General features: G+C 42.9%; 1 protein-coding gene across 5 annotated transcripts in view; it reads left to right on the forward strand.

Moving 5' to 3' along the window:
- The window catches only part of tns2a (tensin 2a), a 50,907-nt gene that overhangs the window by 4,169 nt on the left and 24,601 nt on the right, over positions 1-22,137 (forward strand). For 4 of the 5 annotated variants that reach the window (XM_053425279.1, XM_053425281.1, XM_053425280.1 and 1 more), the window contains exons 2-3: positions 13,015-13,120; positions 13,445-13,482. In XM_053425279.1, coding sequence (XP_053281254.1) covers positions 13,015-13,120; positions 13,445-13,482 — 144 coding nt within the window. Of the gene's footprint in view, positions 1-3,968; positions 4,126-13,014; positions 13,121-13,444; positions 13,483-22,137 lie in introns of those variants that run through there. The other variant, XM_053425283.1, reaches the window with a different exon arrangement.

Consider the following 22,137-nt stretch of genomic DNA (forward strand, 5'->3'; position numbering starts at 1 on the left):
ATGTTTCAATACCCTGGCAGATTTCCCAGAAAACATAAATTTAATTCCCCAACATGCACAGCCAAGTGTTTAAGTATAGGAGCGCCATTAATGAAATCACTTGGCAGAATTTTAGTGTGACAAATATTCTCTCTAAAGCCATTGCCAGGGAATGGCTGCATGAGCTCTACAGCAAGCAGCTGTAGTCAGTCCATCCACAACTTTGGACAACCTCAGCTATTCAACTATTGAAAAGATTACCATAAAATTCTGTAGAGATATCTATCAAGCCCCGGGGACAGAAGCCAGATGACTTTGGTTTCTTCAAATTCAACTCAAAGGCCTTTACAGTCATTATACTCAGCTGCAATGAAATTGTAAATTTAACTATAATAGCAGTAAGAATTTTTTCAGTGTCTGTCCTTAATTCGTGAGTTATGTGCACAGAAGGTGTATTTAAATCTTTGGTGTGTTAGGGTAGGGAGGGGGCTGATGGAGTTCGCGGCTCTAGGATTGAAATTGTCCCTCTGTCTGTGGGTGGTGGATCTTAACGTCCTGAACCGGATGGCAGCGATTTGAACAGGGAGTGTCTCCGGTGTGTGTTGACCCTGAAGATGCTGCCAGCCGTCATCTTCAGTCGGCCAGTGTTGTGTCCAGGGTCAGGGGCTCCATCCCAATAATGCGCTGGGGCACCATCACCACACGCTGCAGGCCTCTAAGCTCGGCAGCTGTGCAGCTTGCACCACCAGCAGGTTATCCTGTCAGCGTCTTTTCAAGGTCTTAAAAAGTCCCCCCAAAAAAATACTCAAATTGAATAATCTGAATCTTTCACATATCTATTGGATGTTAAATCTGGTTCAGAGCTTCACATGCGCCTCTTCAACTAAAGGGGAATGTTAGAAAACTATAATGTCCAAATACATCAGAAGGCAAAAGTGTTCGTAACTGCCACACTGTGGTGGAGTGATATCCAAACACTGAAGGGCTGTCAGTTGTTAGTTTGTCGTCTATCTAACAAAACTGAAACTTCATTTTTCTTTTTTCAATCTACTGTTGACCGCCTACGAGGATTAAAAACTAAAATCGTCTTCTTTTCTTGTTTGTGTTGTTGACCCCAGAGATATATAGAGTCTTGGTGTTGTGACAAGTGGTTTTAAATGTATTGGTCTCGCTTCTCAGAAATTTCCCATGAACAACAGAGTTTAGATTGGCCATGACCAATACTGAGGCCTTGAACCACAGGCATTCACAACAGATACACACCCAACGCAGGAAGGAACACTGACTGTCAGGGTTAAATATAGACCCCCCCAAACATCCAGAATAGAATAGAATAGAATAGAATAGAATAAAATAGAAGTTCTTCAGTCCTGTGTTTTAGGAAAAAGGTGAATTCCTGTGTAAAGCCCAGAGGCTCAGGAGGTGGCTGTCGTAGAGTGGATTCCTGCGGCAGGAAAACAATGATCTGTCTCAAATGCTGAGCAGGATTTGAGGAATGCTTGTTGTTGTGTGTAGCAGGCACGCAGATGAAAGCTGATCGAGGGCAAAGGGAAAGACATAAACCATTTCCTCCCATGGTAAGTCTTCAAAACCCCTGCGACAAATCCCTGCACCGCCCTCAAAAGAAACATCTCGCAGCAAACCACTCGCATGATTCACTTCTTTATTTTCTTACACGCAAGAAGTCAAGCTTTACACTCCTCCAGGTCTTGAGAAAGCGTCTTTGGGACTAAGCGGCGGAGAGAGAGAATTTGATTGAACTCATGGCCACAATAAGTGTGAACACGTGCTCATTTGTGTCCTCTGTGTTTCTCTTCCCACTCGCTCCTTCAACAGCTGCACCTTATCAGCCGTTGGCTTAGCGCTGTCTTACACAATCCTCCATCAAGCTACACAGCCCCCTTTTCCAGCCTCCTTCTCCTCCTCCTCCTCCTCCCCTAATTTCCTCTTGGCCCGCTCTGCCATTCTGTCCACTTCTTTCTCATTTACCTCCAAAGATCCGAGCCTTTTCTTCGAGACTTTAAATTCTGCTCTAGACAGTCTAGACAAAAACACACCTGGCTCCCCTCCCGTAATATTTCGTCCAGCTTGCATCAAGGTGCAAACTCTGGTTGTTGGGTGTTGGAGAAAAGATATCAAGTTGCAAACACCTTAAAAACGACTCCTCTGGTTTCCCATCTCTTCTTTTCACCCACCCCAACTTTGCGTCCAGCTTTTTCCTCATCCCCATCCTTCTCCCAACATGACCATCCCCCACTTTACTCGCGACTCAACCCCTCATTCCAATCCCAAGCACCAGCTTCCTGTCTCTCATGGTCCCTCAGTATTTTCTTAGTCTCACACGTGACCTCCCCACCTCTCCTATTACCTTTTTTTCCACCTTGCTACTCTGCTCCCCCACTTTTTCATCCACCTCTCCTCCTCCTCCTCCTATTTTTCTCTTCACCTTTTCACAATCCAAAAGAAAGCGAGTAGAATATACTCCGTAAAACACCTCAAGTCTATTTGGCCTCTTTTTTTTTCCTGCACCATGAGCAGGAAATTCTTATGTTGTGAGCAAAGGCAATAGACCACATTACTGCACATGTTGTTCGGCAGGAGGATTGCTGCATACGTCATATATCACAGTCACGTTCTACACTGATTGGTGGGGATATGCTGCACAGCCTTCGTACCTCAATGTCAATTTAACACATATGGAAGTGACTAAGAGGCCGAGGCAGCAGACAGAAATAATGCTGTGTGCATTAGCAGTCTGAGGCTGGGGGATCTAATGGGCTAACCATTTAAGACGGGCTCAAACTCAAAAGGAATTCACCTATATGGGCATATTTAGAGTATAATCACAACCATCAGAAGAGAAGAAGAAACTCTTGGCTTGGTTTAATTACAGAGGATCAGCTCAGGCGGCAGTCTGGTTTCTTTTTTCTTTACGATTAGACAAATTCAATTATGCGTTATATGCTCTTCATCATATACGCTGAAACTGATTAGCTTTGCATAAAAGTTGTGTGAAAAATAGAAAAAGTGATGCATATAAAGCTGAAGAACTTTAGCAATTATCTGGCACATTTCTCTCCTTACCACTAGGTGCTGCTGCATCCACACCAAAGTCACATGGAGCAACAGTGTCTATGCAGATGTTAATCAGGCCACATCTGTGTTTGTGTTTGTTGGAGGTGTAGAGTGAGTGGATAGGGGCACTGACCAGGGACTTAACAACAGTGATTTCGAACCATGTGTAGATGAACCACAGGCTTAGACGAGGAGGGAAGACGTGAAAGATTGTGAGGTAGGCTAGGTCAGGTTTATTTGGGGGAAAAGGGAACATTGTCTTGAATTAAAAGTATGTTATCGATCAAATTAAATACACACATTAATGAATGAATAGTTACAATAATGGACAGTGTTTGAAACATCTGGTTTCTACAAATGTTAAAAGTACTTATACAAACTTGCATGAATAATAAAGCGAAAAAAGCAATAAAGAGATCAAGCTTTAATATAATAATGTTCACACAGTCCTTACTAACGTTGTTATAACACTCGGTATAAAGCCAGTTAAAATGAACGTTTATATTCAAGAGTATTTGTTAGGATACATCCATTGACATGTGCCATCTTGTTTTTATGGGGGTCCATCATAATTCACAATCACTACCTAACAAAAGAGGAATATAAAGTGGATATGGATTGCTCTTACTGTTAAAACTGATCTTTAACTGGACTCATAATCGAATTATGAGTGACTGTAATGATAAGGATTTTTAATATTGGAATTTAAAGTTAAGTAGCATAACAGTTTTAGTTTAACATGCATGAAAAACGCATTTTGCATTGACCACCGGGATTTTGTGGGGAAATTACAGCGATTAATTCAGCCAATCCGGATCGAGAACCCTCACGCTCCCCTCCAGAAACCGACCAATAGTGGGAAGAGGCAGCGGTAACAGTACTCCATATACATGGTCCAGAGCTGCGTGTGGCTCCGCCCCGCGGCCCCAGCCAGGAGGAGGGAGGAGGACCGGGGTAAAGAAAACAAGTTATCTCATAGTCTCATAGTCAAAAACCATGTTAGTGATGGCCTGTGTGGGAATGAGGGGCAGCTTCTGAAGCCGGGACAGGATCAGCGGGAAAATGAGCAAGGTAAGAGGGACTATTAAGAGAGTGAGGGGAGAGAAAAGTTGAGAGGCTTTGATTGTGTAAGCGTTAGATTCACTTCTTCCATGTAGTTCAGGATTTGGAGCCTGGATGGATGTGATGCTGGATTTCCCTGCGCGCTTTAGCTGCGTAATTGCGCAGTTTGGCGATGGCTGATTATTTGTATATATCCTAAAGGCGTCATCATTTGAAATGACTATAAGTGTTTGTCCCGTGTGAAGTGTCCAGTTTGTTAAAGCCTCATCACTACAGTAGATACAGGTGGAATATTTGCAGTTATAGAAGCACCTTTATTGTGGTGAATGTGGCGCACTGAGGGCACCGTGTGTCTGTGCCATTCATACAGACCTCACCACACCTGCCTGTGTGTGTAGACACACTTTCCCTGCGGGGATCACGCTTTACGCACTAACTTCACTTGAGTAGTGTCCCTGTACTGTAGACTACTGTACTGTACTGTACTGTACTGTGCACTGTGGGCGCGCAGCCACGAGGAAAATACGCACATACCTGCGATGACTTGTTGCTGTTCAACAAGTTGCTCGATGTGTTTTCATTGAACTGACATACGATGTTCTGAACGGGGTCATATGATGCACCGAGCAGCAGCACACACACAATAACACACACACACACACAATAACACAATAACACACACACACACACACACACACACGCACACACCACTTACCGGTGATGAGCAGGATTCAGTCAGCGCACAGTTTTGTCTATATTTCTCCTACAAAATATCTCTATGTGTATTTCTATTCAATATCAGGGGCATGAGCTGGAGTTATCTGGATCAGCTGCCTTCGACTTTCTCATGCCTTCTTTCTCATACACGTCACTAACTAATGGACCATTCTGTCTGATGGAGACCTGAAGTTTTCTATCTGATGCAGTGAATTAAGGTGTAATTGCCATGTGTAAGAAGAATGGGCAATTTGTAGCTTCCTCCCTTGTCAGATTGTGATGACAGGCGCATGTGTGTGTGTGCATGTGTAATGTGAGTGTTTTTTGCATAGACACTGATCGTGTCAGGACCAGTGAACCTCATAGGGACCAAAGCTCACATACATTTTTTTTCTGCTCCTGGTTAAAGTCAGAGGTCAGATGCGATTTGTGGTTTGATTAAAGTTAGGAATAAGGTTTGTGTGTGTGATCCAGCTGTTACTCAAGTTGTGGGGACCTAAATATGTTTACACAGTCACACTCCTGACGGCTTGTCTTCCGTATGGGGACAAAAATCAAGTCCCCATAACACTAATCCCCCCAGAAATTATTTGGTGAATACATGTTAGTTAGGTCAGGTTTAGGTTAGGGTTATGGTTATGGTTAGGGTAATGCAAATAGTAACTATGGATAAGGTTAGAGTTAGTCAATTGGAAATTAATGTAGGTCAAAGTGATATCCTCTGAGGTTATGGAGACACAACTGTGTGTGTGTGTGTGTATGTACACATTCTGGACACGTACACCTCATGGGGTCCAATTTATGTCCTGGTTAAGGTTTGGGTCACATACTTTTTGTTAGGCAGTTTAAAATGAATGGATGTCAGTGCAATGCTAAAACAAGGATGGGAAAACACTTTGATGTGTGTTACTGTACTGGTATCCTTAAGGGCATTTTAAGATGACTAAAAGTGCATGGTCACATACATGCTTGGTTTCGTGGGCCTCCATAGGTGAGTGTTTGCGCGAGTGTGTGTTTGTGTGTGCACAGAGACAGTGATTAATGACGTCCGTGTTGTTCATACAGTAACAAATTAGCGTTGGCTCTATCATGATCCCGGCTTGTCAGAGTTCATATTCCCCCCTTTGCAACATGAGGGAAACAGCTACGGATTAACAACAAGATAACATTGTCCAACCTCTTCCAACCTTCCCTTTACTGATAACAGTGTGTTCACTAGCAGTTTTTCTCCTATGTGAACTATATGTTATGCAGATAAGTGTTGGCCGGCCGACATTTCCCTTCAGATTGTATAGGGAGCTTGTTGTAAAAATATCACATTTTCTGGGAAAACCTGGGCAGGAAACTCATTTTATTAATGAACCTCTTCCTCCTCCCACAAAAAATAACACTGCTGCCTTTGAGCCAGGCACTAAAGTCAGCTGCTCCATTGGCGACACACAGAAGTACAATACAGTGGTTGTGCTCAGTGTACAGCAGGTATTCCATATTTGTAATTATTGGGTGTAACTGAGAAGTTTGATGGTCCACACACATGATGGTTGTGTTTACTTGGGAGACCCCCTGTTTGCTGCCAAGCCAAGAGGCTGAAACAGAGGCCGGCTCACATTCCCTTGTGCCAGATGCAGTTTCACCGAGTGCAGATCTACAGTAGCAGCTATTCACTCTTACCTGGAAAAGGACTCCTTCTACTCCAGCAGACGCAGCGACAGGTTTGGTAGACTTGTGTCTGAGGCTGCAGTCAGATCAGATGTGGTCCAAAGTAACACGTTTTACCATTGCTTAATCATCACCCCCTGATGATGTCATTCGCTTACTGTAGCATAATGAATGGGCGACATTATTGGGAAAAACAGATGCTGCATTTTGCCAGTAAATATGATAAATTGAGCAAGGGGTGTATGTGTGTGTGTCTGTGTGTGTGTTTGTGACAGAAGTCCACGGGAAAGGAAACATGGCACTGGCTGACTTCACCTCAGGGACAGGCAGTCTCTGTTCCCTCCACTGCCTGTCCCACCCTTCGGTCATACACGTGCACTCACATTTATTAACAAACACACATGTTGGCCTTGATGCCAGAAAAATGATGCAGGAACCCAGATACCAGACCATGGGAGAAACTCTCAATGGAGGGTGGGATTTTAAGTACACAAGAAGTGACAAATACACCACTGAACATCTGTGTGATTGATTAACAGCTGTTGCAAAATTAAAAATGTTTAGGTCGTTGTCCATTTCTGAGGGACATGGAACTTCCCTCCAACCAGAAGGAGAATCAGGTCGTTCCAACTGAAACTGAAGGTCGGATTCTATAAATTCCTTTCAAGGGCCTTAGAATTTTCCCCCTCTTTGCAAAAGACTAGTGTGTGATAGTCAGTGAGAAAACCTGCTTTGCATTGGCACCATTTGCGCAGCAGATGCAGTTTGACCTGTGTCACCGTTCACCTCATTTCATCACACAGCTTGAAACTATTTCAGGCAACACAAAATCAACAACTATTATTGTGAACAATGGTTAATGAGACTTTGCTGCTTCTCTTTGCTTTATGTGATGTTAAACTACTGACGTTTTAGAGTGTTACAAGTGTTTTTCATTTGAATAATCACTGTGAATTGATTAGCGACTGAGCTAACTAGCTTGTCAGCTAGACAAGACTATCATGTTTGATTGAGGAGAAGAGCAGCTTTTCCCTTTCAATACCCTTTTGTAAATTAAGTGAAACGTTTTGAGTGGGAATAGACTAGCATATTACACCCAAATCTGTAGAGTCGATTGAGTCAAGTTGCATTCTTGGTAATGTAAAAGGTACTTATATAGTGCTTTTCTAGTGTTGATGATCACTCAAAGTGCTTTACAGTACAAGTTACTGCCATTCCCCCAATCACACATGCCCATTCCCCCTTTCTACGAGGGGCAATGTAGGGTTCAGTGTCTTGCCAAAGGACACTTTGGCACTGGGATTGAATCGCCGACATTCTGGTTAGAGGACGACCTCTCTACCCCCTCAGTTACAGCTGTCCCCATGTACTATAGGTATGACAGGGAAGAAGAATGTGTCCCAGACGTTGCAGCTACAGACCACTGTTCACTTGTTTATTCAAAGTTTATTATTGAACATATCACGTGTCCAAATCACATTAAAGCACTTTTCTGAGCCCTTTATTAAAGACATGCCAAATGGTAAACTGATAAGATATCCGGTTCTTGAGATGTGTTCAACAAAGAGACAGACAGACAGACAGGGATTTCTGTAATTATTAGATAGATACAAGCAGTATGAAATAAATAAATTAAATTAAATAAATTACAGAGACAAAACAAGTCATTATGATTAAATAATATCAATAACTTAAATTACCATGTCAAATAAGCATTTCTGCCAGTTTATCACAGCTGAATGTAAAACACCTGCCACTTTTGACTGTGTAGAACCGTCATACTGTAAAGTGGTTGTGCCTGGCCTGTAAAATAATGATCCAAAGAGCTGAAGAAAAAGTGACAGAGTAATATAGTTTTCAAATGACAAAGTCACTCTCCCCCTCAAGGGTAGTTTGATTTAGGGCCCTCACTGACCATCTGCAGCTGAAGCTGAGGTCAATGTCCAGTCAGTATGAACCACTCCCACACAATGCCTATCTTTGTCTAAATATCAAGGCTATATTTAGAAAGAAACAAGGAGGCGCTTCCAGGGCTTTTTATGTGTGTGTGTGTGTGTGTTCGAATGGCTCTCATTTATTTTTACATTTGAATGTACAAATCTCAAACTGTGTGCATCGCTTGTGCCCGTGTCAAACCCCTCCCTCCCTCAATCCAGCTACTGTTCTGTGACGGTGGGCAGATGTGCACTGAAGAGGGGGAGGGATCTCTGGTTAGAAAGCATCTCTTTGACTCCAGAACCTTCTGCTTCCTTTTTCTGCCAGAAGGCTAAAAATATTATAAAAAGGGCTTCTTGTGCGTACAGCAGGGGTAGTGGAGGTGGGGTCTGTTCAAGCACACAGGGGGACACCGGCACGGGAAGAGGGAAACTGTCTGAAGGGATACACATCTGCACGGGAGTTCTTCTTCCTGAGGTCTCAGGTAGCTGTTTGCAGCTTGTGTCACTAATGTGGAAATGTTGGCAGGCTTCAAATGTTGCTGTGGCTTCGTTGCTCCTGTTGTCATATGTACTGTATGTATGTGAAGGTTGTCCATCACTGTTTGTCAGTGATGGCAGATGGATTGAATGGGGTCAGCCGGTGCAGTTGTGAATATGTCTCACGGTTTTTCAGTTTTTGTGTCAGGCAGCAGAAATGTGAGTTTCTTTATTAGCTCAGTGTGCTGAAAACCGAATAACACGTTTTAGTACAGGAAAATGTTTTTTGTCCATTACAGCAGTGACAGTAATTACTATCCTGGGGATCGGGCTCAGCATCACAGGTTGGTTTTAGTGCTCATGCACTGAGACTCCACCAGCTGTTTTCAGCTTCCTCTGTTTTAATCTGCCTCAAAGTTGTAAACCTCCTCCTCTGTGGTTTCTTCTGCCGGACTCCCAAGTTGAGTTGAGTTGAGTTGAGTTTGGTGTTTTCTGTGGATTCGGTTCCTCAGTTTGCACATAGCTTTTTCCTTAATGAAGCTGTGAATACATGTTGCTACCGTTTGGGGTAATTTCACCGAAATACAGGACTTGTGCTTTGTAGTTACGAAGTACTTACAAGCCTTGATTTCAGGATTTTGAATTGACAGAACTTGTATTTTCTTTCCATAACTGCATATAGTAATGTTTAATGCTTTACAGTGCTTGAGCTGATGTGAATGTTTAGGTACATACATCTTTACGCCAACTGAACTGTTCATCTCGCGTCACACTTGATGTGTGTATTGTTATGGGCTCAGGGAACCACAGTGACTATTCTGGTGTGTTTTGGACAAGTGATGCTTTCAATATTGATAAGATTTGAGTAAGCAAGTAGCAGCTCTGTAGCAGCTTTGGCTGAGACTCAGCAACGCAAGTGACTTTGTCATTCACGACAACAGCACATTCACAACAATGGTCACGTTCAAGACAACGGCAACAACTGATTCTCTAGTTCAGGGTTCTATGAGCTGCGTCGAACATTCCTGCAGTTGGTCTTTACTTCTAACAGTTACTGCAGGTCACTTTTACAGTTTCATAAAGAAAACTCCAACCTGCATCACCACAGACCGAGCAATCAGCTCATTCCAAGCATTTACCTTTAAGACACTGGACATAAATACATCATGCTTTCTGTGGATGTAGCTGTAGAGATAGAACCTGCAACCTTTAAAAAAAAAAAAATCACATGACATATTTGCATTTCTAGTGACAAAGAAAAGTGGCACACCTCTTATTTATTTATTTGTAACATAGAAATTTGTTTCAGCATTTCATTAATTAATCCGATAACCAAGGTGACGGGAAATGAAAGGACATGAGATGAGAGCCGTGGCCACGTTCATGGTCGTTGCTGTAACCATCATTTTAAGTGGCTTGAAATAAAGTCATCTGCGAATTTCCCTCTAGTTCCCTCACGTGAACCTGAGCTTTATAGCTTTCAGCTTTTTATTGGTGTCAGATATGAGTCCTAGCTTCTACAGCATTCAGTAGCAGAGTCTCGTATCACCGTCTGACCATGATTGCCTGTGGTGGGACCATATAGTGGTCTTGATTGTGTCTGGAACAGGAGGAATGCTGCCAACCTCTCCTCTGTGTGTTTATCTCTCAGCCCACATTACCACTGTGGTTGAGCTGACAGTAGCTGGCTGCTTTTTTAAAACTCATCGTGGGCCCTATGTGTGTACACTCCTGATCGCAAATACACACACATACATGCTTAACCAGGCTATTGCACAAGTTCATTGAGGAGAATGAGGGCATAAAGACTGAATCCTCAAATACACATTCAAGAAGGAGTAGGTGAAATGAGGTTGGGTTCGCATTTGTGACAGTGTGTCAAAAGTCCATATCGGACATGCTCTGTCAGTTGACATTAATGTCAGAGCAGGGCTAATGAGCAAGGGATACATTAACTAGTAAAACTGGTCATGAGACAATGAGCATTTGTTATGTTTGGGGTTCAGGAAAGGGTGTCCTTTGAATAAGGAAGGAGGAGGATTCATCAAAACAGGATCAAGATAGAACAAGATAACATGAAAGTTAATGAAGCCTGTGTGGACTTTGCTGTGAGCAAAGTATAAGCGAGAATATTCCAAGTTATACTGAGTGGAACCAAAATAAGGGAGATCTTAACATAAAAAAAATATACAACTTGCAAAAGTAATGACTCCACAGTTCTAGTGGTGGGACGTCCATCTCCTGACCGCACCATATTACATAATAGATATCTAAGCCCACAGGCAGCCCCCGCGCCACCCACCCGGTCCGACTTCACCGTCCAAGGTGCTGTGGTCATAGTACACTTGTGCTGGAGCGGGCCAGCAGCCGCTGAACACAGCTGGCAGAGGGTGATGCCAGGCAGGCAGCTGTCCAAACACTGTCCAGTCCAGAGAACAGAGTCAAAGCAGTGGGATAATGGAAAAAGTGTGCAAACAGCCGCCTTTCTTTGTTACCAAGGAGAAGAAGCACACACAGAGAAAACAAAAAACCCTTTATGCACATGTATCAGTTCAATTGAGGCCATGGGAACGTGCTGATTAGCCTCAGCAGTATGATGGCTTTCAGACATATCACTTCTTTTTCATGGTGACAAAGCTGATGGTGTGTGTTTGCTTTGCACCCATACTTTTCCTCAAAAGTGTTAATAGAGAAGCTCTCAGGCTACATCCCCACGACTGCTTTTTCAGTTAAAAACACATTAACTCTGCTCCGGATATCCCAGTTGACTACACAGCTCTGGAGTTTTTGAGCTGCTAAAACTAAATTGAGTTGTTTGGAAACAATGACGCACATTCAGTGTATGTGAGGTCAGGTCATGTTATATGCATATTCAAGTGTGTTAGTATGGACAGGAAATTCCACTTACACTGAGTCAAAGAGCTTGCATGGACAGAGATAATTTTTGTTTGAAAATGAAAACGTGTTAGTATCACATGCTTATTATATAACTGCCCTTACATGTGTGCTGCCTCTCAACATGACGTTGCACATACTGGTTTTCTCCCTCTACTTTTCTCCCATTATGTACCCATGCATGAAAACATGCTAAGCAATCCCCGTACTTAGCCTGTGGTCGTTAGTGTTCTTGTGTTCAAAGCCTCCTCTGAGTCCTGTCAGGCCCAGTCATCTGTGGATCCGAACCCATGTTGGGAAACAAAGAGGCACTCGGTGGGAAGAGAAGAGCTACCACATGAACTAACACACACGCACTTACACACTTACACACACACACACACACACACTATATATTTGGATTATCATGGGTTATGGGCGGGAACCACAAGGATTATTACTGGAAGACAGTTACACAACCAGAGCAGAGGTTCAAGAGGCAAAGGGAGTAGAGCATGGATGGTGTCATAGTGGTACACATGCTGCAAGTCCTTTTTACTGCATCTTGCTGCAGTCTGCATGGCACAATGGGAGGAAAATATTCCATTGAACACATAAAATCAGAGGAAAATTTCTACAAAATATGACATCTATGAAATGTTTGCCATTAACTCTCACAGTGACAATGTAGAATCATTGCAGTCTCAAACTTTTCAAACGTACTGCAGATGTTGAACAGATGACCACAAAACTTCATTAGAAATAGATAAATATGATAAGAATATTGTTTGTTGTGATGTTGTTATATAATGTGTTTTTTATGTCATATTATACCATTAATATGATAATGCCATTACTGCCCTGTGAGCAGACGTGTCTCTCCATGGATAATGCTGCAATCAAGTCCTGAATAAGTTAATTGGCATATTGCGGTTTTCACTTCCCCAATTTCACACATTGACCATACGTCCATATACTCAGTTTTGATTGAGGGTTGTTGTGGAAAGAGTCGGGGAAGTCCCGTCCTTGACTGTTTAGTTTTCATGCCATCAAAAGAAAGGGTATAAATGGTCGACAGACAAACATTTAACATCTGCCAAGTCAAACTCTTGGTTTAAGGTCAAACAAGGTTTTGGAGAGTTGGCAGCTCCTCAGACTGTATTGCCACATTCTGAGTGCAAAAATCTAATTTTTCTGTCTGCGTGTTTGTGTGTGTTTGTGTGTATGTGAGCAGGCGGGGAAGGGAGAGCCCCACATCTTCAAGGAGAAGACCTTCAAGAAGAAGCGGCAGTGCAGCGTGTGTCGGCAGAACGTGGATCACGTGGGCTCCTTCTGCAGAGGTGAATGTTGCAAGCACATGCGGTTGTTTGTGTGGCGGTGTTGACAACTGGTCTAGACGAATGTGTCATTGCATGGCATGGCAGGCTGATATAACAGTCTAGCTGAAAGTCTAGCCCTACTAAACAACACAATGAGGATATGATGTAGGACATGGAATAGAAGAAGTTGAATGACTGTAATTTTGCAACTTACTGAATGACTGAATGTATTGCCTGCAAATAATTTCCCATGTCTTCATAAATAACTGAGCAATGCAGTTATAATAATGCTACTTTTGTCATTTATTTTTCTTCCTCCTCTTTCTCTACTTTCGTTACTCTCAGTATGCAAGACAGCCACCCACAGGAAGTGCGAGGTCAAGGTAGGAATCAATGTCAGCCAATAGTTTTGTTTGTGGTGTAGAAAGTGGAAGTAAAACTATACAACAAAAAGGTATAATTTCTGTTAATGAGCATTTTCAATTTGCTCATTAATAACTTAAGTTGAAAGTGGGTGAGGAGGAGAAGCTGATGTATCAGTAAAAACAAAACATAACAAAGTGCAGTGGAACTCTCTTTTCTGCCATAAATGATGAAGCACAGGAAAATGTGTGCCACTAACATCTCATTACCTTGATTGACCATTTTCTATTATTTGTTTGTGTGTTTGTTTGTTGGTTACTTATTCGCATTAGGCAAAAGCTTGTTTGGTTTAATTCAACTGGACTTATCAAGTCTTTGACCTAAGGAAGGACTAAGGTCAAAACTCTAAATGTGATAAATGTGATAAATGAAACAGTGAGCAGTTAATGCTGCTAAAGGAAGGTACCTCAAAAATAGATCACAGAATTGGTAACTATTGGAGTGAGAGCTTTACAGTTTTATCAAGAAGAGCTAGATAAATAAAACATATAAGTAACAGTGTAATGACACTTACATAAAAGGATTGAAGCTGTAATAGTTTTTATATGCAGTCATTTTGGATACAACTGTCATTATACAGTCTTGTCTTGATTTGTATTTTTTCAGAAGTTTTTGTCGTTATTTGGTGGTAAATAAATCTTGTTACATCAATAACTTTGATTACTGCAGTAATATGAATATCAGAAGTCAATAATGTGAGTGTATCCTGCTGTAGAGCTCATTAAATGGGAAGTCATCAACAGCCACCAACATGACCCCCCTTATTCAAGATTAAGTCTCAATGTTGACCCACTGACTTCCAGAGACGGGACACTAGGAGAGGGCCGCCCTTATTTGAAAATATAGATTGAACTGAAGGAGGGACAGAAATCTTTTCTGAGCGGTTTGACATATTGTCATTTCACTGAGGTCTGTGGCAGTGGCTGTGTAAAGGCAGAAGTCTAGAGATCTCTGCTAATATGAAGGCTGCTTGGTTGCATTCCTCGGAAGGAGCCGTAAGCCTTGCTCCAACCCCACACTGCTGCCTCTGTGAAAGAGTCATTGATTGAGGGATGGTATGATGAATAGACAGAGGGATGCAGAGGGGGGAATGCCAACCATAGCCAGAGTGACGGAGACAGGGTAGAGGCTGAGGCGGGGAGCCTTGGCAGTCAGCTGGGCGAAGGAGAGAAAGCCAAGGGCAAAGGCATGTGGCAAAGACAGGACTCTTGCATCCCTCCATCCTGTTGTCTTGAACCTGAGGTGAGGAAAGCCCAGAGGATGAGTTCAGAGATGGCAGTGTGGCTTTGAAAACAGTACGTGCTGTAGAAGAGTAGAATAAGGCTTTTCAGAAGAACTTGTGATGTGGCTTGTCTTTTATCCTGCATGGTGTTTGTTTGTCTCTGCAAGGTTTTATTGTTCTTTGTACAACATATTTGATGCTCGGTTTTCTCAAGTCTCCCCGTGTACAATTAGGTACTGGCTTTTCTATGGCCTTATCCAGACCTTCCGTCCTGAGAGATCCAATCTCATTAAGTACATTTGTTCACACCTTAAAATGACTCCTTAATGTTTCTCTTCTGACCCCATGCGATTAGATCTCACCTTTTTACTCTGTCTGGATTTACTGATGAATGTGTGTTTATGTGTTTGTGTGTGTACGTGTGAGAAAGAACGAGCAAGTGAGGAGGGGCTGAATGAATGAATGAATACAGCCAGATAGATACAAAAATGTAAGAAAAGTATCAATCAACATATGGACACTGAGACATTTGTTTCATTGTGAAACTGTAGCGGGTCAGAGGTCTTCAGCTGAGTAGGTGGTCCTTCACATGTGGCCCGGGATGCAGCTGCTTCACACAGTTAAAATAATGTGGACACTTCTGAATGAGATCTGAGAGATTGGGTTTTAGGACTTTCAGGACACATTTGCGTGGCATATGTACTTTGTACTGGCCAGTTTCATGATGATAGATGCAAAGATAAATATCACTCTCATATTTGTATGCCAATAAAGGTTAGGGTCAGTTGGTTACTTTAGCATAAGACTGAAATAAAAGGAACGCAGCTATGTAAGATATAACTTATTAATTAACAGGATTTAGAGGTGTCCAACTGACAGACTCAGTATTTTGTTACCGTTGGAAATACCTGGGCAATCTTTTACCTTGTGTCAACTTTTGAAGGCATGCTACTGTAAGCTAACCAGCTGCCAGCTATAGCGCCATTTTAGTGCACAGATATGAGACTGGAAATAAGCATTTTAAGCACGCATGTGTTCACACATCGGATTCTCCTGGATAACTACTGACTTTCTACTAGGAGGTCACGTGGAGAAAGTCTGCAAAGACTGCGGAGCTTCTCACTCAGACATTTGCGTTAACATATGCACCTCCTCCGGTGAAAATACAGAGTTCAGTGTATGTCTGAAAGCAGCTTCACTGTATCTGTGTGATGTGCTGCTGTTGACTGGTAGTTAAACAGTGATATCCATCGCTGCTGCCCAGGAAGGGAGAGGTCGGATAAGACAGGGCGTAGGGGTCTGGCTGCTGTTATCTACCCTCCTGTGGCATCAATCTCTAATACTGTGAATCCTAAAATGCAGACTTATTTAGTGATGGTAGAGATATGGTCCATTTAGATGCAGCTGTCTGCTTGCCTCATCAATTCACTTTGCCTTCCTTTTATTAACACTATATCACTTTGTTTGTGCTAAACAAGCTTAGTTACCTGCATTAACAGTGCTATTAGTTTAAAGTGTTCCCTCACTTGCCCTTGATCCACATTTGGCAGTTATTATCTTAAACCTTGTGTTTGAATCCTCCACCTCTACCCTCCTCCATGAGCATATGTATGTGCCAACATACACATCTGGAGGTCGGCCCTCTATCATCTGTAAACCATCCTGTTCTCACCGAGCTTCTATTTACATCACCAGCCGCCCGATGTTGGCTTCTGCTGTAGTTCCCTGGAAAACAACCCCACTCTTGTTAAACTGCCTTCCCTGAAAGAATTGCTGCGTCACAATTTGCGTACTTCTTTAGGCTTACACATATTATTGTGAGTGCACACGATTGTGAATCATGCGATGTGGTCAAACGTTTCGACACATCTCATCATCAGTGGTCGCTATATTGGCTATGAAGCAGAAGAGGAGGAGCCACCTACACATTTTCAAACTTGTGGAAATGGTGACTAAGGAAGGAGGACATGGGGGCGGCAACAATGACGAGGGCAGTCTAGCTGCAGACAGGCAGACACTACATTAAATCCAGCCAAAATCTATCCCAATTCGACTTCCCTCATGTTCGCCCTTCACATGTGTGCTGCTGCTGGAGTTGGTGATTACACTATGACTTACATGGAAACAGGACACACAAGCAAGAGAAGTGAGCAAAGCAGGTGGGAGGTATTTTGGTGGTCAGTTGTTGCCATCATCATTTCTGCCAAGTTCACATACATATCACATACAGAGTTTAGTGTACCTCATTAAGTGTACTGATGGAAGCATCGGAATTGAGAGCATCAAAGACTGATGATATAAAGTAGGCACTTGTTTTTTCTCTTTCTTTTGGCCGTTCTGTTCCCAACTCTCTGCCCACATGGTCAACAGCCTCCAGCTGGCCCATCTCCATTCTATTAACACACACACACACACACACACACACACACACACACACACACACTTAAACATGTTCTTCTCTCAGAGAACTGTTGCTCGTTATCTTTGATCCCAAATGGAATATTTAGTCCAGAGGGAATCAGGGGGGTGGGGAAGGCCCAGGGCGAATAGATGGAGGGAATATTGAGGGGAGACACAGAGATAGGGAGAGTGAAAGACAGCAACAGTTGGGGGAGGAAGGATTCAAATGAGTGAGATGCAGCCCCTTGACGAGTCAATCAGTCTGACGGCCTCATTAGGCAAGAAGAATCGTTTCCGCTGGTCAGGAGGGAAAACTCTTTGACTGTTCCACTGACTGTACAGCTCATTGCAAAGTATCACAGTGGAACCCCACTGATACGAAATCCCACAGGCTGGTTGACTGAATGATGCGACTGGCAGACACACTGTACTTGAACATACTGTACAGAAAGAGGGACACTGGCATAACTTTCATTAACCACAGAAGATGTATCATAATAATGGAAAACTGCATGTAGATCACATACGACAATGTTTGATATTAGACCAACCAACACTCCAATCCTACATTCATGTGTGATCCACAGTGAGAAGAGTTCTTTCACATCCCACAACTACATGGATGTAGCAAGATCATAAGGTTCCAAATGAACCTGAGCTGGTTTCCAGTGTCTGACCGGAATGTGATCGCAGCCGTCAGAGTTGTCTGCAGTGTCTCTTTTTTGCAAAGCTGTTTACCAGCTTCAAACTGGCTCACTAATGCTTCACATATCTGGGTGACTGATGAGTCGTTAAAAACACTAAATACTCTCCAGGTCTGGTAAAGCCATCCTACAGATTCTGTGTTTTACAGTAATTAGAAATCCCTGCTTCCCCTCCATGCGTCCGAATTCCTCGTTGTCTCTCATCCTTGTCAGGCCTCTTATTTGCTCGTCATGTCAGAGTACATCATGTAAATGAGACCAGGCTGTGGACTGTTTGCTCTGTCTGCCCCCCTTTACCAGAAGAGGATGTACAATCAAGGACAGATAGACAGTGGGGAAGTGGGGGAGGATGCAGGGATGAGAGGAAGAGCAACACTCCCCGCCTCATGTTTCTGTAAACATGAAAGCCTCTCATCGGGACAGTTGTGGTTTGAGTCCTGCTGCTCAGATCCGCTGTATTTTTAGTAAAGATTTTAAATGAAAGACCCTTGTCTTTACTGGGGCCATTTTCCTAAAGGCCTTATAACATACAGTATATTTGATATTTGTCTGGCTAATATCCTTATTAGTGGCAGTCATTTCATTAACTTCAGTTCTGTGTTGTTGTTTTGCACTTTTTTCTAACTTAACTGACCCTGTATGCAGAGCCTGCAGAAGAGACCATGGGAAGTTAAGTGGAGACGGAATGATGGAGTAATGGCACCATAACATCACAGCTGACCCCAACATCCCCCTCACCCAACACACTTCCTGTCACATGGAAACCTCCTGCTGGTTGCACTGATGTTACTGCAGGAGTATCACTCATTGCTTTTAAAACATGTCAGCCACAGCTTAGCTTTTCAAAAGCACAAAAAGCACAAAAAAAGAAACATTCAAGGGACAGTTTACTGTAAGCAAACCTCCTAATCGTTTGCGAGGCTCTCTGTGACATCAGCAGTGAAGAATCTCTTGTTAGAGCCTTGTGGCCTGGAGCCCAGACCTCTGGTCCCCCCCCCCCCCCTTGCAGGCCCAGCACTTCACCAAAAACTCACGCAGTCAGTGAGTCATTCAGTTTAACAGGGTCCAACTGTATCGTTTTAACATCACCACGACCATGACTGTCTCCTCTGAATAAAGGAGTTTATCACTGACAGCTCTGCTAATGGCTGAGATAGGCTGGTGTGTTTTGAGTTCGCATGTGTGTGTGTGTGTTTGTGTGTGTGTGTGTGTGTGTGTGTGTTTGTGTGTGAGGGCAGGTATTACTCATGTTGTGGGGACCTAAATCTGTGTACGCATTCACATCATGCAGGCTAAAAGCAATTTCCCTAATATTATAAATGTTTACATTTCAAATGAAAAGGTTAGTTTGAGGGTTTAAAGGTTAGGTTAATAGTTAAGTTTGGGTTAAGGTTAGCAGTTTGGGTTAGGCAACTAATAGTTATGGTTAAGGTTAGAGTAAGTCTCCTGGAGTTAGTTGTCATATCCTGGTGACCCTAGCGTCTGTGTTTGTGTGGTTTGGTCTGTCTTTAATTTAGCAGAAAGAGCGATGCTAAATCTTGACGCCCACACTGTTTGGTGCAGGACATGAGTCACACATTTAACTGATATCCACTCTCCACTGTTTACATAGACATTTAAATCAGGGGCATTTGAAATGAAAATCCCACCAAAAAATAATTTGAAGCTGGAGTCGGGTAAACATGAAGAACTCCTGGAGGCACATATCACAAAGTCTGTGTCAACTGATCAACACTTAAATTGCCTTGAACTATTGATATCGATCTTACTAAGTATAACATCTTCACCACATGTCTGCCTGTGACTAATGGGTTATTCCCGTCCTGTTGTCTTTTCATCTTTTTCATCTTGAGGCCCGTCAGCTCCTTGTATTCACATCCTGGGGCCTCATCCAGATGATAAACAGGAAAAAATAAATACAGTCTTAAACCACAGCGTCGTCTTGTTTGTGATCTGTGGCGTGTGGGCCCTAAGGCAAACTGTTGACAATGCACAACGCCTGTCTGAAGAATGAACGTGTTTTTGGGAATATGATAAACACTGATTAGGCTGGAGGGTTTAGGATTTAAATATAGAAAAAGGAGGCGATATAGTGCTTTTGGGAATTGTGTCACTCCCTGCTTATCTTGTCATGAGTGACAGTCAGAGATGCAGTTCAGCCGCAGAAGGCAGACAGGGAGCGAAGGACGGCCGATCTGTATAACGCCCTCCCTGTGTTTGTTGGTCCACAGGAGATTGTTTCCATTGTTGATCTCTCCCCATCTCATCCCAGCCCATGTCTTCCTGCTTTGTTTATTCATACCCAGGTTTATTTTTATCCGGATTCAAGCGATCCGCTTTTGTTTGGCTTGGTGAAGATGGGTGGATGGGAACAGCATGGTGGTGGATGGTGTTTCGGTTCTCATCGTGCACCTGATAAAACCTTTGTGTGGGCTGTATTTGTGTATTCCTGTTTGTGTTTTGCATCTGCATAACTTTATGGGAATATCTTGTAGTGGCAACTGTTGACACCCAGCTCCATAACAGGGATTTGCTTCCCACCCGGGTCATTAAAGCTCCACCACGGGGACCCATGTGACCTGGGATATGTTCGGCCTCCCTCTCAGCTGCTTGGAGCAAAAACGAGACAGCCAGAGACAAGAGACCCTTTTCTTTCCCCGCGGGGTCAAAAGAAAGTGTGGGAACGAGAGACAAAGAGGAAAACATGCTGAACAGTGAGAACAATTTCACACACACACAAAAAAAGAAAACAGATATTCGCTTTGTTAGCTAGGCTCACACTAAAAGTGTGAAGGGGACTCCTAAGTCTAGGGGATAGACATATTTCACCCATAGGTGTTGTTTTTGCTTAGCTATGGCCTTGAAGTCCCCTTGAGGTAGGCTGGGTGCTCTCTGGTTTTCTCATGAAGTCCACCTTGTCATGATTAAGAGGTATCAGACATGTGGGGCACATTTGAAGGATAGTTATACGACTAAGCCAGGTAACTCTCAGAACTGCCATAAAATGAGTCCTGCAGGTCTGTGCAGAAGAAAGACCATCTGCCATTTCACTGCCAGACCTTTGAATCACAGCATGTTTAGCAAAGGCAGTATTTTATACCCACAGGGCAACCATAACGTCAGCAGGTCGATGTAGAGCCTATGTAACTGAATAAAATTACTAAATGTGATTGACAGCCCCCAATGTTAGTGTCACTAGTGTGATAACAGCACCCGTTACTTCACTCCCTGCTTTCAGAATGGGCTGCAATTGGCTCAGACAGTCTTTTATATACATTCCTTTTGATGTTCATCTTTTAAGGAATTTGAGCTGTGGACAGAAAACAGGTGTAGGGCGTAGAGATATTCCATATTTCTCAAACTCATCACAAGCGTGAGCATCTTTGCCTCGAGGGTCGTTGAGGGTTAATCAGAACCCCTGCTTTAGAGTTTCAACATCGTCTAATCACTGCTGCCGTTGCTAGCTTTGTCTTATTGTTGTAGGATAATGTGTGTGTAATACTTTGACAAGTCAGTTGTTGGTAGGTTCTTCGATTTGTGACCTTATTACACTAAGATGTCACCGTGCTCTGTTCACTGCAAGTTCCCCTGCTCTCTTGTCTTGTTTGGTGCCAACGATGAAAGCACTCAAGGTCGCGGCCAGCATCGGCTTTCATTTCGGATTCGTTGCGGCTTTCATCACTGCTCTCTGATTGGCTTGTCCCGGGAGAGCAGAAGGAATGGGGGTCTATTAGGCCTGAGGCTAACTATCAAAGGAAATGCTCCAGTAGTCCAGTAATCACGAAGCAGATGCAGTTTGATCAGGATCTTGGACAATTGGCTTTGCTCGCTGATGTAGTAACTATTACGTCTCTACACTCTAAATGATTTCAATTCTTGCTGCTAGGTTGATCTTTCTCAATACAACACATCTTTGTTACATAGGAAAAAGTGACCCATTGCCTTTAGCCCTGCTTTCTCTCTTTTTTCTGTTCAGAACTTTGGAAGGGAACATAAAGTGCGTCATTGACGTGACTCATTCGATGGACAGGCCATGCTAGCGGGTATTTTGGACGATTTCAATTGGAACATGTAACACTTCTAACCTAATCCTAAAATACTCTTATTCATTTACAGTGCTTGGTTTAGAATGTGTGAAATTGCTTGATTTAAATGTTTGTTTTGTCAGTGGCTAGTTTACGGGAAAAGTTACATCAGCCAACAAAAAAATTAATTTTAGGATACCATTGACAGCTGAATAAAAGGAGAGAAGTATATTTAAAGTTTCAGATGAAACAGAAGTCAGAAAA

This window comes from Pleuronectes platessa, chromosome 6 (assembly GCF_947347685.1).
Source record: "Pleuronectes platessa chromosome 6, fPlePla1.1, whole genome shotgun sequence".
Taxonomy (NCBI): domain Eukaryota; kingdom Metazoa; phylum Chordata; class Actinopteri; order Pleuronectiformes; family Pleuronectidae; genus Pleuronectes; species Pleuronectes platessa.